The sequence below is a fragment of the Camelina sativa genome, chromosome 12 (assembly GCF_000633955.1).
Source record: "Camelina sativa cultivar DH55 chromosome 12, Cs, whole genome shotgun sequence".
In the NCBI taxonomy this organism is placed as follows: Eukaryota; Viridiplantae; Streptophyta; class Magnoliopsida; order Brassicales; family Brassicaceae; genus Camelina; species Camelina sativa.
The window spans coordinates 26,396,927-26,409,306 of NC_025696.1; the positions used below are offsets into that span (position 1 = coordinate 26,396,927).

At 32.0% G+C, this 12,380-nt stretch overlaps 3 protein-coding genes across 3 annotated transcripts; 1 reads left to right on the plus strand and 2 right to left on the minus strand.

Annotated features, from left to right (window-relative positions):
* On the minus strand, positions 543-2,685 carry LOC104732659. The gene has a single exon (XM_019233852.1). It carries the CDS (start codon positions 2,610-2,612, stop codon positions 648-650), a length of 1,965 nt encoding a protein of 654 aa, XP_019089397.1. The 5' UTR covers positions 2,613-2,685; the 3' UTR covers positions 543-647.
* Positions 3,964-5,752, plus strand: LOC104733883 (probable E3 ubiquitin-protein ligase ARI5). Its single transcript, XM_019233654.1, has 4 exons — positions 3,964-3,977; positions 4,677-4,798; positions 4,898-5,462; positions 5,563-5,752. The coding sequence occupies exons 1-4, from the start codon at positions 3,964-3,966 to the stop codon at positions 5,750-5,752; spliced, it is 891 nt and encodes a 296-aa protein (XP_019089199.1).
* On the minus strand, positions 6,408-7,186 carry LOC104733884. The gene is made up of 2 exons (XM_019233897.1): positions 6,825-7,186; positions 6,408-6,726 (listed from the first exon to the last, which is right to left on the minus strand). Exons 1-2 carry the CDS (start codon positions 7,087-7,089, stop codon positions 6,566-6,568), a joined length of 426 nt encoding a protein of 141 aa, XP_019089442.1. The 5' UTR covers positions 7,090-7,186; the 3' UTR covers positions 6,408-6,565.

The window sequence follows — 12,380 nt, forward strand, 5'->3', positions numbered from 1 at the left end:
TATATATATATATATATATATATATATATATATATATATATATATATATATATATCTTGTTTGAATGGTGCAAAAATACATTAACCAGTACTGTCAAAATATAGTCCATAAAAAAAAACCCGTTAATTAACGTAACGACTTGTTTGAATACTATGTTATTTCTTCAGTTACTATTAGCCAAAGATGAGTAAGAACTTAATCAATCTATTTTAGTGATGATGTCGGTCTCTTATTATCCATATCGTCTTTGATACTACAAATGTCTTTGAAATTATAATCAGATTCACCCATACTCATGGAGAACATCATGGAGTCCAAGTACTTTTTATTGAGCTTATACCATCTCTTTCTCACCTGCTAATTTAGTTACGTATGCTTAGAAACATAACTACAAGCAGCATCAAACAAAATTTTAAAGAAAGAATAATAAACAAAGTGTCTCATATAGATCAGTTATTGAAACAAAGAACAAGCAAAGGAGATCGAGACAAAAAAAAATCATTGAAATTACAAGAAATTCCTGGTGAGATAAATATCGAAGATTACAATGTGTTTCAATGGAAAAAGAAGACTAGAGTGCAAATAACCGAAAAAGACGATGTCGAAGCACATACGAGAGATGGCAGAGCGATTTTTAGGTGGATAAATTATGAACAACGTAAAGAACAAAATGTCTTGTTTTCTAATTTAAAAACTACTTTTTGTGGACAACGGTGTTCTTCACCGTAACGTTCATGACAAAATGGCCGAGTCATACTGTTGCGAAGAATTTGAAACTGCTTCCCAGAAATCTTTATGCTTTCACCATGTTTCATATACATGTCCTCCCCAAGCAAACAATCAACATGGATAGTGGTGCAGCAGTCATCGCACGCATAAAACCCACCTTTTCTTGAATATACTATTTTTCTTTCGCATACCTCGCACCAGCCGGAATGATCACTTGCCTCTTTCACCTTCCAAAATGTGAGGAAATGTTTGTCATGCTTATACCTTGCCTTGAATGGTAAGGTAGCACACCTAAAACATATAATATAATCGCATTCGATGCAATTTAGTTTTCGATTCTCTTTTCTTTCAAAAGTGACTTCTTGGCAGACTTGACACATTGTTGATAATTCTTCTTCTCGCGATAAAGCTAGGAATAAAGGATGGTCGTGACCTTGATATTCAAATGGTTCAGAAACCGAGGCACACCGTAGGTCTAGTTTGTAACTCCACTCTCCTACTGCTACAAGACTTTCATAGACGAAACCACAACTTTCACGTCCACAAAGATCACATCTGAAGGGACCATAACCCTCATAATTTTCATTAGCGACTACCTTTAGCGTTAGTGGTCGAGGATGCAACGGATGATGTATCTTGCGAGGAGAATTCGCACATGTTTCATGGAGGAAAAATTCACATTGATCTATACACGAATAATAATTACCCTCGTAGATTGGAAGGACGCAAGCTTGACAACACTTGTCTTCTTCATAAACTTCACTAATCTTCAGATAATGACTATGAGAGAAATGGATTATTCTTCCATCAGCTATCGTCTCAAATGGCTCGACAATGATCTCATCTTCTTCAGGTACTCCATCGAGATCCTCTCCATCCCACAAGTCTCTACGCAATGCACATCTTGTATGGACAAAATAATCACTGCACTTGTTACAAGTAAACGCACCATAATTCTTATCAACCTCTCGACGACAGACTCCACAAAACCATTTTCCGTATGGAAGAGAAGAGATAAAAGAGATACGGTGGTGGTGACGAGATATTTTTATGACATGTGGAAAATAAATGCAATCTTGATGGACTACGAAGACACATCGAAGACAAGCATAGGTGGGAATATATTCTTTAATCAGGCCACAAACATTGCACGGGAGAAATGCTTGTTTGGGGAAAAAGGTGAGAGGATGAAGATGTTGTTTTGGGTGGTCTATAACGAAAGTTATTGACTTCATTGCACAAACCGGATCCAAAGTAAGCTTGTAGGTAGGACTATCATAACTTAAGTTATAGAGTAAATTGCAAGTCCTACAAGCCACAATGTCAACAATGCTAATGTATGGAGGACTGACAAGTTGAAGAGGTCGAAAAGGATACGAAGGGTGATTGATCTCAAGTGGAGACTCCACACATTCTTTGTGGAACATTCTATGACATGTGACACAAAAATAATAGTTTGTGCCAAGATTGGAACTTTGGCATGCTCCGCAACTGAACTGGTTATAGTCAGACTCTTTATTATTACACCAAAAGAGAGGGACAACAGGGAGCTTACAATTGTCGTCGTCGGGGCTATGAGAACCAAGCAAATACTTGACTTGTTGATTAGTGCGTCTTGGACTAGGGAAGTGAGGAGAAGTAGTGAACGGGATAAAGCTTTTCGAAAATTTATCCTCTCGTTTTAACTCTTCAACTTTGAAACGTAAAGAAGGACAGAGAAAAAGAGGTTGACTAGGGAGGTCGATGGCCCCTAAATTAATGGCTGATTCGCCCGAAGATGGAGAAGAAGAAGAAGTTGAGCTCTCTGTTTGAGATAAGAAATTGTATAAGAAAAACATTTTCCCATCAATATCTCCCTCACAAAATTCACCGGCTGAGGCCATGGTTGGTGATACCACCTCTTCTTCTCCTCCACCTTCCAATATGTACAACTTTAAACGATGTGAATTTCCCCTTCCTTTGAATTCTTGATTAATCCAATTCTAGGTACCTTTTCCGCCGGCTGAACATTTTTTTAATTAAATTTGTAATAATTTATTTTATTATAATGTTATTTATAATAATTTATGATTAAAAATTTTTATTTATTTATATTAAAATTTTTGTATTTTAAAAATGTTTATTAAAAACATGTCAATAAAACATTTGTATGTAATGAATAAAATTGTTTAGACCTTTGTCAACTAAACACAATCCTTACTAACATGTAAAAACAACAACTAAATATAGCTAGTAAAAGTTCTAAAAAGTCTCTTTGAAAACAGCATTCATTGTTTTTTTCCGTGACTTCCTTTTCTTGTCAGTAATAATTTTAACCTGTGATGGAAATTTTTTTTCATAAAATAGCTGTATATTTTATTCGATTTGGTTTTTAAAATCTTACCTGTTATTTTTTTAGGTACAAATTAGTTTTGATTATAGATTTTTTTTTCTACAGTTTATTTTATTTGATGTGTCTCCGATTTTCATTTTTAATTAATTTTAATTATTTAATTAATTAACTAATCTTAATTAAGTTTTTAATGGCAATTGAATGTAATTTTTACACATTTTAAGGTCAGTTTCATATTTGTACTTCTCAATTAATATAGTAGGATAAAATTTGTAGCTGTAGATTTTATATGATTAGATTTTTAAAATCTTAGCTGTTAATTTTTTTTTAATATGGATTAGTTTTGATTCTAATAGATTTTTTTTTTACTTTTCTATTATTTAATGTATCTTGGATTTTCGTTTTTTAATTAATTATATTTATTTAATTAATTTATTAATTTTAATGTAATTTTTTACACATTTAAGGTTAGTTTCATATTTGTACTTCCCAATTAATATAGTATGATATGATATATATAATAATGTTTCCTAGTCTCTGTGTCTCACATAAAAAGTTGTATCTAACCACGTGACCAACCATGTTATGTTACTCGAAAATGAAAATTTAAACAAATATATTAGGAAGTCCCAGTTGAAACTATCGTAAAGGATGAGGTCTTGGAAGCTGGGAACTCGAAAATCAAGAACAAATGTGTAAACCTCAAACGGAACTATTCAGACTCAACAAGACTATATATTACGAGAGGATCTCAAGATGAAAGAAAATATTATGATGACATGTCGGATCTAACACATTCATAGGTGGAAATAAGTTCTTCAATCATGTGACAAACAATTTTCTTCAGGTCACAGTAAAGCTAGTGACATCTTTCAATTTCATATCATTCATACTTGAATAAAATGTACAATGAAATGTATGTAACCACATACCCACAAACCTAATTTACTAATTTACATATATACTTTGGGAAGATCCCAAATACAATATTATCTCTAACGGCTAGAATGTTGATCATGTTCACTCCTCTCTATATATTCTTTATATTTCCGGAGTTTTGAGAATGACTTTGGCTGTGGATGTATGTTCCAAATAAAACAATTAAACGATCTGGTAAGAAAGTAAAATAACATCGCAGGAAGTTCAAAAATCTTTTGCAAACCTGGCTAAAATATGACTAGTTGATCTACTCATTGTCCGCCTTTGTCAGACCCTCTCTTGTTTTTAGTTTTTTTTGGCAAGGGATGGCCTCAAGTATCTAAGTTGCTTTAATTTTTGCAAACGTTTCATTTTAATGAAATTCACAAGTTTACCAAAAAAAAAAAAGTAAAATAAATTCACGTAAAGTAGATGAATGAAAGAGAGAAAAATGAATTTAGTGGATGGAGATGAATAATTTAAGAGTCACTACCAAAAAGAAAATGAATAATTTAAGAGTATTACAAAGATGATTTCTATTTTTAAGATTCCTTTACTTCCTTATTATACACAAAAATTCTTTACTTCAATATACTAAGATTACTATTTCTATTTATTTTTTCCTTTAAGGTCAATAGAAATAATATATTAGCTCGATTTATATCATCGAGTTAATGTCATAATGCCGTCTCCTTAGAAAAGAACCTTCATATATTACGGCGGAAGGAGGCACTCTAGTAGAAGCAGCAGATGACCTAAATCAAGGTAATTTTGCCTACGCACTTGCAATAGAAGCAATCTCTTCCGAAATCATCACAGGTATGTCTGGTGAGAAAGAGACTTCCAATATAAGTATGAACAATAACATCAATGATGATCAGATTGCAATAGAAGCAAACTCTTCAGAGATCATCATAGATATGCCTGATGAGAAAGAGACTTGCAATATCTGTTTGAACGATGGCATCAATGCTGATCAAATGTTCTCCATTGATAAATGTGGTCATATGTTTTGTTCTGAATGTGTGAAAAGTCATATAGAGGTGAGACTAGCCATGGGAAGTCTAATGACATGTCCTGGTTATCAATGCAAATCTAGGTTGACTTATAGATATTGTGTCAACCTTTTGACACCTAAACTAAAAAAGATGTGGGGCAAAAGGTTCAAAGAAGATAAAATTCTTGTAACAAAAAGTGTTTACTGTCCAAATCCGAGGTGCTCGACTTTAATGTCGGAAACCAATCTCTTTGAACTTATTGGAGTTAGGAGTTGCTGTGTAAAATGCGGTGAACCCTTTTGCATCAACTGCAAAGTTCCTTGGCATAATAACTTGTCGTGCGACCAGTACAAGTGGCTACATCCAAATCCTACAGAATACGATGGAATGCTGAAAGATCTAGCAAATGAGAAATTGTGGCGTCAATGCAGAAAATGTAAACACATGATTGAACTTGCTCATGGATGCGTCAGTGTAATTTGCAGGTATGTATCATCATCTCTAATTCACATATAGTACTTTTTTGGATTTTATTGATTATGATTTTTTTTTTTGTTTCAACACATGTTACTTGATAACTGGCAGATGTGGACATAATTTTTGCTACCGATGTGGAGCCGATGCTGGAGGTTGCTGGCATGGTCATGGCTTTCCTGTTACGGATAATTTTTTTTTGACAATACGTTGTTGTTTGTGCTGCATTTTTCTTTTGTTTTTGGTGATAATCGCTATTGTTGTTGTTATTATAAGATTCCTCATAAGACGGTTCTCATAATAAAGGCAGTTTTGGCGTAGAAATAGCAAAAACGGATTTGCGGATTGTTTCCACTGATTACAATCAAGCTTGGTTTTAATTATACATGCAAGGACTAGCTTTAAGTAGGAAATGAGTAGCATAGAGTGGAGATTAAAATTTATTGCATAAGGTTAGTGCATAGACCAAAGCAGGCTTTTGAGTTTAGTTTAACCTGAAACTGTATGAGCCGAACTTCTAAATAACAAGATTCCAAAAACATTTAAGAGAAAAGAGAAGACAGACCATTTCGTGTTAGAATCTGCTCTTGTAAAAATCCATTTATCTTTTCGTACAGAGCATAATGATGGGTCTGTTTCATGACAAAGAAAGTGAAACATAATTGGACGAGAGAGAGTGAGAATCTGAAGCAAAACTTAATTATAGTGGATTAAAACAAAAGGATCTGAAATAAATCCAATCGGGTTATTTCAACTTGCAAGTTTCTCCGAAAGAAATTTGAAACCCGCTAAATCAACGATCATGATCTTTTGTAATGAACGGCGAAGATTATGACCATCAATTATCTTTTAACATAATTGATGGTCAATGGTTGATGTATATGGTCAACGGTTTAGCTCGATAGGTAATTTTCCAAGGAAATCCTCGATAAATAAGAAGATAAAGAAAGGTACGATTCAATATTTTGTAAGTTTTAAAATAACACATAAATACTTTATGGTATATGTCTTGACGTATACCATTGACCATCAATTAAGCGTCCACATCACATTGATAATATTGTCTATAATCCTTCAGAGTTGTATAAAGTTAAATTTGTAAATTGTATAGAATTTATCCTAATATGGACCGAAGAAGACGAGTTTTCCATCCATGGCCTACCCGAGCTTTACTCTTTCTTATTCCTTCGACTTTTTCCAATGGCCGTGGCTCTTTCTTGCACATCAAGAAATTTGTTACATCCATTGAACCTATCTTCTCCTCTGGATGCAAAGCTAACACCAAAACAATGATAAAAAAATAAACAATAAAGTCAAATCAATCGAGAATTCACGTGACTCCGGAGAACAAGTAAAGAGTGTGGTAGAAATACTGTTGAATCCGGCATTAATGGAATAGAAAATAAAGTTATCGACATCAAACCCTAGAACCGGGATCCTGCCTTGACGAGCATAGGCTTTCAAAGTTGTGTTGATAACAGTTGAAACTTCATCTTCTTCGTTGGCCAAAAACCTTATAGGACCAACACTTCCAAGAACATTCACACTCACCAACAACAACTTGTTGTTCTTCCCTTTCATCACTCTTTTTACATTCGCAATTCTGTTCATCTCCTTCTTCTTTGTAGTATAGACCATTGAAGAAGAATGAAACTCACTTGCTTATTGCTTGCGTTTTATAGAGGCACAAAGGAAGAGAAGAAGGACATCATAAAAGGTAAGTACATGTTATGAGTTTCGTCCATTGGTACTCGATTAAGAAGAACCTTATAATATGCTTGCATTCATATCAAGGTTCCAACACGATAGTATAGAAAGCTTCTCCGTCAAGGCCACAAATTTTCTATTTATGGGGGTTATTCATAAAAATGTGAAGAACCACTAAAGGGAGTCTAAATTTGTTATTAAATTGATGGTTACTGGTGAGTAGTTTAGTTTATTATATACCACCTGTGCTTATAGAAAAATTGAGAATCTAATGCTACTAGCTTGTTGGCTCAAATGTGGAAACATCACCGATGGTGAGGCAGAGAGATGAGTGGAAATGTGGAATCTTTATTCCACTACAAAACATTGATTTTTTTTATCATTTCTACAATTAATGTGATGGAGAGTTTAGTGAAAGAATCAGTCAAAATTTTCTCCCATGCAAATAATCAATAATGGCAACTAGAATTTACAAAGTAGTAGTAACATGTAATCTAAATATTTCATTATTATATAGTTAGGTGTATAACCAAATTATGGGTGGAGATTAGGCAAATCACTATGGCTCCCTCCTTTTAACTTTCTCAAAATGACTCTTCATCTTTACATATTTGGATTTAGGTAGCAAATATTTATGCATTATTAGGCAAAATCTATATAATAATAACAAACCGAATAAATGCGACCAACAGTTGTGTTCTTTCAATCATACCTTTTAGATATTTTCTGAAAAGTCATGATGAATCATTAAAACTGTTATTTGTTATTTATGAAAAGTTACAACTGTTCACTATAAAGTTGTGTTGATTGGAACCTTCGTATCTTTTGAAATCTATATATATTTGTCTGTTTGAACTGTTTTCATTTTTTTGCCATGATACAAAATCAACTAAAATTTCAATCTCAACGGTTTATTTATTTTTCTTAATTATTTTCTAGCAATTATTCTTTTAAAAATCAAAAAATTCCTCTAATTATTGATTTAACAAAAGATTTTTGGAATGATGAATCTATCTCAAATAAATGCCACCAAAGTTGTGTTTTTTCAATCGTACTTTCTGGATAATTTTCCAAAAAAATCTGTAGAAAAATTAAATTGTGTTTTACATAAAGTTGCGATTGTTCATTGTAACGGTTTTTTGTAAAGTTGGAACTGTTCATTATAGAGTTGTGTCTATTCATATTCGTATCTTTTGAATTCTATATATTTGTCTGTTTGAACTGTTTTTATTTTTTTGCCATTACACAAAATACTATAAATTTCAATCTCAACGGTTTTTACAGCTCTCTAAATTATTTTCTAGTTCTTTTAAAAGTAACAAATTCCTCTAAGTCTTGATTTAACAAAAGATTTTTGGAATGATGAATCTAATTTACAACTTTTAGTTAGTTATATATATATATACAATTAATGAAAGTACATATATATATATAATAGGAATCCAAATAAATGCCACCAAAAGTTGTGTTTTTTCAATCGTACTTTTTGGATAATTTTTCAGAAAAATCTGTAGAAAATTTAAATTGTGTGTTTTACACAAAGTTGCGATTGTTCATTGTAATGATTTTTTTGTAAAGTTACATCTGTTTATTGTAGAGTTGTGTCTATTCGAATATTCATATCTTTTGAAATCTATATATATATCTGTTTGAACTGTTTTCATTTTTTTGCCATGAAACCAAATAATATAAAATTTCAATCTCAACGGTTTTTACAGCTCTCTAAATTATTCTCTAGCATTCATTATTTTAAAAGTAAAGAGATTCCTCCAATTCTTGTTTTAACAAAAGATTTTTGGAATGATGAATCTAATTTATAACTTTTAGTTAATTTTATACAGAAAGTCTTTTTCCAAGAGTTAGATGGATTATATAACTAGCAGTTTATATGAGTTTGTAGGTATAATCAAGTGCAGACACAACAGTTGAGATTTTTCGTAGTACCTTTTCGTAAAAAAATGTTTTTATTTGTGTTTTTAATTCAAACGGTTGTATATGTTCATTGTAGAGTTGTGTCTTTTCACTATATTTTATTTATATTTTTCATCACAACTTTTCATTTTAATAGGTGTGTCTATTTAAATAGTCATGCTTTTTGAACTCTCTTTATATTTGTCTCTTGATCAGTAACTAACAAGTTCGTTGAAACAAATATTCCATTTTATGTGGAGTCTAGATAATTGAATATATTCTATAATCTAACTAAAATTTTAGAAATGATTATAGCATTTTATACAACTTAATATTGAATTTACAGTTGTGTCTACTTATCTTAACTTTCTGTTAAAAATATATTTTAATATTTAAAAATAATAATAACAATCTGAATAAATGAGAACAACAGTTGCAACTTTTCGAAGTACTTTTTTGTAAAATTTTTTGTTTTATTTGTCTTTCTAAAAAACTAAAACAGTTGTATTTGTTCATTGTAGAGTTGTGCATTTTCACTATATTTTATTCATATATTTTCATCACAACTTTTCGTTCTAATAGATGTGTCTATTTAAATAGTCATATCTTTTGAACTCTCTATATATTTGTCTCTTCATCAATAACTAACAAATCATTGTTTGTTGAAACAAATTTTTCATTTTATGTTAAATCAAAATAATTTGAATATATTTTTTTAATTTTTTATATCTAATATTCAATGTTATTCTATCATCTAACTAAAATTTTAGAAATGATTATAGTAACATATAAATTTAATAAACTTAATATAGAATTTACAGTTGCGTCTATTTATCGTAACTTTTTGTTAATAATTATTTAAATATTTAAAGTTTATTTTATTTTGTACTTAAGTGTTGTGTATTTTAATTTTAATTTTCCGTTGATATTGTTTCACTCATTATTAAATATTTTTTTTAATTCTAATTATTTAATAGAAATTACCTTACTCATTATAACCTATAGTTCAATATTTTCAGTAAGGATCACTTTGTCATAATGGTTTTTTTTTAATTGTAGCTCTTTACCATAATTCTCATAAAAATATCTTATATTTATAATATTTTAAACTATATGTTTTACAAAGTTGCGTCTATTCTACATAATATTTTTTGTTGTAAGTTTTTATTTTGATGTTTGTGTTGGTGGAAATCGCAAATAATATTCAAAAGAATAAATCACCAAGTTATGCATTTATTTTAATCCTTGTTTGAACGAAGAATTAGTTTATTTTGTTTGATAAGAACGATGATTTTTTTGTAAAATACAAATACAATATTTATTTCAGAACTTATAAAATGGTAAAGTCAAATGAGCTTAAATCATATAGAAATGGTGATCGAAGTCAAATAGCTACACAATTTGTAATTGTTATCACTGTATAGGTATTTCCAAAGACTAAATCACAAAGTTATGAAGTTAAATTTCGTTCTTTGAACGAAGAATAATTTATTTTGTTTTTGTTTAATAAAAACAATAATTTTAGGAAATACCAATACAATTATTATTGTTTGAGAAATCATAATAGATATGAGCCAAAAAGAATCGGAACGAACAAACATTAATTGATATTTTAGTGTAGTAGTCAAACAAATATTAATTGATTTTAACACATTAAAAACGAAACTAAACAAATATGGTAACACGATATTTTGGTGTAGATGCCACTAAATCTAAACAAATCTACCCACATGATTGGAAATAAATGTGTATCCAAACATATACAAAATAGTAAGTTTCCTAATAATGCAGCATAAAAAAATCATATCAGTTTGAATAATTAAGGTAATCGACATTTTAATTACTCAACATTTTAGGAATGTTGGGCATAATTTTAATCATATAAATTATAATGGATAAATTCTATTATATTTATGATATATTCTATAACGAATAGAGAATTATGCATTCAAACAATTGGCGCTAAGCATCAAGCCAATACGTGCCGTAACGACAAACAACGAGTCAATATGGGATGTAACTGACTTTGTGACCAACTCTGATTTGCTACGACATTATCAAGAGAATATTTGACTCAATCTTGTAGATAAAATATTCGGAACGACCTTATCTCATGAAGAGGCGGTTACTCAAACCCAAATCCCATGAGGATTAGGGTAAAGGGACTTCCCTATAAATAGGGAGCGATTTCGACATGATAGGAGAGAGAAATCGAAGCCAAAACAAGAGACCAAAACACAGCCACACGACTTAATTCCAAAGCATTGCTAGGGTTCCTAAATTGACTCATTGTGCCTTAAACTCTTGTATTTGAGCTCGATATTTGATCAATAAAAACGACTATTCAACATCTATTTCTTGTTTCCGTAGTCTCTAAACGAATCGATTATTTTTGCCCAAACAATTGGCGCTAGAAGAAGGGGCTAGAGTAAACTACGTGAGATGACGGGAAACGGAGGAGATACGACTAACACTGATGCGAATGTCGCTGCTCAGCTTGAAGCCCTGACTACTAAGCTGAACAAGGCAGTGCAGAAGCTATCATATATCGAGGCAGATAACGCTAGGCTACGGGAGGAGAACGCTTCGCTCGTGACAGCAGGGAGAATTTTTACCGAAGCAAGCTCTAGATTTCACGGCGTGCAAGTGAATCGGATGCAAGACCTTAACTCAACGCCTAGAACCAATAATCGAACACCCACAACGGGAGACGGACGGTTGGAAACTCCTCATCAGGAAGAGAACGGCGGAGAAAACCCTGACACAAGGCAGGCACGTGAAACCCTTATCCAAGGAGAAAATTTGGATCAATAGGGAGTTGTCAACACACCGCACATGACAGGAATCGAGCAAGGACAATTCGCCCACTTGGAAGCAATGTTCAACAAACATTTTGGAGAGATGGAAGCGATGATTGAACAACTACCAGGTGTAGCTCAGCCAATCCGGAAGAGCAACTTACATTCGTATGCTGACACACCGTTCTCTGATGAAATTGCACTCACTGAGATACCGAGAAAATTCGTGCTACCAACAATGAAGATGTATGATGGAACATCCGATCCGGATAACCACATATCGCAATACAAACAACGAATGTTCACGACGGCCATTCAAAGAGAATATCAAGAAGCTACCATGTGCAAAGGGTTTGTCTCAAGCCTTACGGGGGCTGCGCTTCAGTGGTTTATCAACTTGCCAAACGGCTCAATAAATTTGTTTGCATCATTGACAGATCTTTTTGTTGAACAATTTGCAAGCAGCATGAATCTCGAAAAGACAGCAGATGACCTTCATGAGGTGCGACAGAA

What these genes read in the sequence shown, in the direction of transcription:
- LOC104733884 (XM_019233897.1), bottom strand. Translation starts at nt 7,089, where the DNA reads ATGGTCTATACTACAAAGAAGAAGGAGATGAACAGAATTGCGAATGTA. An exon ending in CATTAATGCCGGATTCAACA is followed by an intron (nt 6,727 to 6,824) that starts GTATTTCTACCA and finishes TTTTGGTGTTAG; the next exon opens with CTTTGCATCCAGAGGAGAAG.
- LOC104733883 (XM_019233654.1), top strand. An exon ending in CTCTTCCGAAATCATCACAG is followed by an intron (nt 4,799 to 4,897) that starts GTATGTCTGGTG and finishes AGATCATCATAG; the next exon opens with ATATGCCTGATGAGAAAGAG. An exon ending in TGCGTCAGTGTAATTTGCAG is followed by an intron (nt 5,463 to 5,562) that starts GTATGTATCATC and finishes GATAACTGGCAG; the next exon opens with ATGTGGACATAATTTTTGCT.
- LOC104732659 (XM_019233852.1), bottom strand. Translation starts at nt 2,612, where the DNA reads ATGGCCTCAGCCGGTGAATTTTGTGAGGGAGATATTGATGGGAAAATG.